This window comes from Montipora capricornis, unplaced genomic scaffold (assembly GCF_036669925.1).
Source record: "Montipora capricornis isolate CH-2021 unplaced genomic scaffold, ASM3666992v2 scaffold_167, whole genome shotgun sequence".
NCBI lineage: Eukaryota > Metazoa > Cnidaria > Anthozoa > Scleractinia > Acroporidae > Montipora > Montipora capricornis.
In genome coordinates, this window is record NW_027179928.1 from 37,501 (window position 1) to 42,166 (window position 4,666).

Sequence of the window (4,666 nt, forward strand, 5' to 3'; positions counted from 1 at the left end):
TCTCACAGTTGTGGTTCAATGCCGGTGTAATTTGTTACCGTCTTTTCACTCATTTCCTGGGCGAAATTACGTTGAGAAAAATAAGTTCAAATCCAAATTTGTACAGTGCCAGGACAACAGTAACTGAAAGCTCGGCTCTTTAGAGCACTGGTCGGATTAAATACGGATCGCATCGTGATTTCAAAGCATTTATAGGCCGGAATGGAGGCAATATCATAGTAAAGTCAAACACAGAAATCTCAACTCGGTATCGTTGTAAACATTTAAATACCTTTTTGAGGGGCAGCATTGACTGTAAATGAAAACAATTACATAATACCGTTAGATTTTATCAATGTTTAGGCCAATTAAGTTAAGGAAAAGGGGTTTAATTTCTGAAGAAAATGTGATGCTGCGTCGTTGGGGAAGTGATACACAGAAATGGGTTTATCAAGTGCACGTGGGTTGATATGGTGAATTGACCACCGCAGAGAAATTGAAAAGCTGACGTTTCTAGCGTTTTCCCTTCGTCAGGGCGAATTTGAGAACAAAGCTATTGTTTGTTAGCGGTTCATACAGTGAAAGGAGCTCCGCAGTTGGTGAAGATCTCTGCCAATAGCGTAGCTCCATATTTTCCATTTGATTTTGTCACGGCCCACTACATGACCGTATTTGAAAGAGATCAGTAACCCAAGTCTCGTAGTATTTCATCAAACCAAACGGAGGAATTCACTTCGTAATTACCTCAAAGCTTCATTACTTTGATCATCTCTTATTGGGAGCCTATATCCAGGAGCCTACAATTCCAATACTAGGTCAATGTAATGGCATTTTCACGGATCAAGCTATTTTTAGACGAGCTCTGAAATAAGATTTGGCTTGCACGAGAAACCATTCTCAAATCCATGGGTAGTAATTTTTCATGCAAGATTTGTGGTTAGCTGGAAAGGTCTGGTTTTGCGGGAAAAATCAATCTTAAAATATCTCTGTCTGTAAAAACGCTGTTCCACAAATACAATGAAATTGTACGCCCCTAGTCATGGGCCTTTGCTCTTATACAGTTTAAAAGAAAAAAAAAAAACAGGCCCCAGTTGTTCAAACGATGGATAACGCTATGCACCGGATAAATCACTATCCTGCGGATAAACACACAACAGTAATCACTGAAAAGCTAGTGGCCCTCTTATAAATATATACAGAAAAAAAAAATTAAGAATTAAAAATAAGAAGGTACAAAACATGCAATGACAACATGAAAGGTAAAAAATATGAAAAATGTGATACATTGAGTCAAGACCAACAGTTACAACAGGAAAATTGAAATTAGATGATAAAATGGCCCATTTCCTTATCACTGTCCATAAAATGTTTAAAAATTAATTTTCTAAAGCTTGTAAGAGTAGACTGGTTTTTAATATGGACAGGCAACAGATTCCAGAGGCGGCTAGTCGATACTGAGAAAGACCTTCCGCCCTCGGTCTCCCAATTGAATCGGGGGCAGATAAGGTTTAGATATCCATGCCTGCTCGCTCTTTCATTCACGTCTACATTTCTAACAAGCATCTGGGTGAGATAAGGTGGACACTCCCCAAAGATCCGTTTGTATACCAACACAAACTTATTTATTCTCGTTTCATGATAAAATGCAACCCAACCTAATTGTTTAAAAGTTTCATACTGTTCGCTTTTGTGTCAGCACCCAGTATTGGGTATTGGCTGCGCGTTTCTGTAGCCTAAAGACGGTCGTTTGAACAACATGGGCCAGACGTTTTCAACAACAACAGATACTTACTCGTTGAAACACTTTCCACTTTAAAGCCGTTTTCTTCCAGACCTTTGGCCTCTCCACTATTGATCATTTCGATCAGTTTATGGGCATCCACATCGTTTCCAGAATCGCTCTCTCGGGCAAAGAGAGTTAACTGGACTCTATGAACGAAAAATGAAAGAAGGACAGTGATTTTCAGCTTCAATATTAATTGTTCGGTCATCTCTGTTGACCTTCGAACGTCACATATGTAAGGATTTTTTTTAGAATGGTTCCCATTTCACAAAAAGAGCCCGACAGAGACAAAGAGTCCGCCGAAACAACATGTTAAGTCTCAATCCACAGCATTCGTGTTAGAAATCGCACGATCTCGAATACACCTCGCAATTAGATGGTTTGAGTGCCGTTTCGAAATTCTCAAGACTAAACTAGCTTTTGGTGCAGTTCAGTTGTCGGAACGTTTCAAACACCGCCACGAGAATTTTTTTATTTCAAATTGTACGTACGATTTTTGTTTGTTTGTAGTATTCCTAAACAAATTCTCTCCCTCAATTCTTAAGGAAAGTTTTGCGCACATTACCAGCGCTTATTTATGAATAACCTTTACGACAGAAAAACTCTCATACGGGTTTGTTTGTTTGTTCTATCATTTGTGACGTTTCCATAGATCCTTTATTGGTACTCTGCAAAATACAATTCGGGATATTGAGGATATTCCATGACCGCTGAATTATTCGAATTTTATCTTCGATTTGCTGATGGTGTCTGTCACGAGAGGAATAAACAGCAGAAAATTCAAATCCATCTCACTTAAGAAGTTTGACCGGAGGCTTGGTCGTTGGTGGACTGGGCGTCATCATTGCATCACTTCCGCCACATGACGTAGATTGACCGGCGTCAAACATTAAGCCACAAACAAACCGCTGGGTAGTTTGCGGCTCAGGTGGCGTCATTTCCTCCGGACAAATAAGCACAAACCGAACTTCTTTCTCCATATAGCTGGTGACGCGAACAGAGCATGCGCCGTAATCTAGGTTGCTGGGGACTTCTCTTGCTCTCCTTGATGTCGCATTCTGTTAAAACGAAAAAGGAAATTACATTCTTGAAACTCAAACGGTTAGTGTTGGTGTATAAAGGGTTGCTGCGTCGGTGGGGAAGGTGAAACAAAGAAATGAGTTTATCAACTGAATTGACATGGTAAATTGACCACCGCGAGGGAATTCCAAAGCTGAGTGGTCAATTATGTATGTATGTATGTATGTATGTATGTATGTATGTATGTATGTATGTATGTATGTATGTATGTATGTATGTATGTATGGTTTGTAAAACGTCCACCTTACCTTGTTAGCATTATTTGGAGCAGACTTGATTAAATTTTCGATTTCTTTCTCCAAGTCGAAAACGCTTCCGTAGGAACGACCCTCTGGCAAAATCATAACCGTCTCTAGTTGTTTATTCACGCATTGAAATCCGCGAGATGATCGATCAGAAAGGACACACGTGTCCGTTCCATTACATAGATTGCCAACACAGGCAGCTTTGTCCAATTCACATGTCTTTCCTGTCTTTACTGAGGTACAACTGCATTTGTAAGAACCATCAGTGTTGGAGCAAGTACCGTTGTAAAAGCATGGATCTGAAAAAAAAAAAAAACGGACATGACAGAAATGTCTGTAAAATCGGTGTAAACGTAGTCAGTACGACAAAACTATTAACTCGTTTCGACGAGATAAAGAAGTTTTCTTTCAAGTTAACAGAAGTTGTTTTTGTCTAAACGAAATAACTACTGCCAGTTCTATAAACTTAAGCCAAAACAGAACATTTAATCAGGCTTGACTTAACCTATGTGGTTAGCAAATCCAAAACAAGTTGTATCATTTAAGATCTTTCCAACGAGTAACGCTGTCGGGGACATTTTCACCTTCTTTGCATTTTTGTTCTTGGATATTCGTGTGTGTGTGTATATTTGGTTTTAATTTCATTTTTTGTCTATCTTTGCCAATTTATCGTTTAGCATCGATGGCGCAGTGGTGACAGCACTCGCCTATCACTAAAGTGTTTCAGATTTGGCGTCACATGTTGGTCGAGTTTGTTGGTTCTCTTTTCTGCTTGGAGAGGTTTTTCTCTGGGTACTCCGGTTTCCTCGCTCCTCAAAACAAAAAAAAAGAAAACAACCTATGATTTGATATGAGTTAATTTGATTTCTGTACAGTGTCTCCAATTAGTGCCTCAGCCCTACATACAGTTGACACTTAAATGAAGTTAATTATTATAATTAATATGACAATTTTCAAGCATTGGGAAAGGAATAACAAACACACCTCCTCTACATTCATCCACATCAATTTCACAGTGGTCACCAGACCACCCTGGATGGCACAGGCAAGTGTACTTTGAGCCTTGGCGCGAGCAATCGCCATTGTTTTTACAAGGCTTTAAGTCACATTGGTGTTCCTTGCATCTGTCAGGGGCTTTAAAACTTGTCACTTCCACGTTCATTTTCAGCGCCTCGCTCAGGAGTTTCTAGAAAAACAAAGTTTTGAGTAAAATCAAGGATTTTAAAATAGTTATTACAATATTCATGGGGATAGAATGTTAACGGTAGTGGTTTTTCAACGATTCTTGTTAAACCAGGATAAGACATCCTAAAACAAGAAAACGTACTCTGGCTAAAAACATTTAAAAAGTACAAGCTTTCGACCGCCTGACATGCAGTTTTCAACGGGTAAAATCATTAGAGAATCAGAAAAGGTATCTAGTGTGATAAAACAAGACATTGAAAAAAGGCTTGTACAATTTTAAATATTTTTAGCCAGAGTAAAATGTCTCAATCGCAATCATGGAGGCGAGGCTGCAGCACAAAGAATCATACCTGAAAATTTTTGACGTCAAATATTTGACAGGTTCCATCTTTGT

General features: G+C 39.0%; 1 protein-coding gene across 1 annotated transcript in view; it reads right to left on the reverse strand.

Annotated features, from left to right (window-relative positions):
* The window catches only part of LOC138034766 (uncharacterized), a 13,011-nt gene extending 8,351 nt beyond the window's left edge, over positions 1-4,660 (reverse strand). Inside the window, exons 1-6 of the mRNA XM_068881878.1 lie at positions 4,623-4,660; positions 4,072-4,273; positions 3,091-3,386; positions 2,558-2,820; positions 1,772-1,908; positions 272-292 (exon numbers count right to left, since the gene is read on the reverse strand). Of these exons, the coding sequence (XP_068737979.1) occupies positions 272-292; positions 1,772-1,908; positions 2,558-2,820; positions 3,091-3,386; positions 4,072-4,249 (895 nt within the window). The 5' untranslated portion in view covers positions 4,250-4,273; positions 4,623-4,660. The remainder of the gene's footprint in view (positions 1-271; positions 293-1,771; positions 1,909-2,557; positions 2,821-3,090; positions 3,387-4,071; positions 4,274-4,622) is intronic.
* Positions 4,661-4,666: the final 6 nt, after the last annotated feature.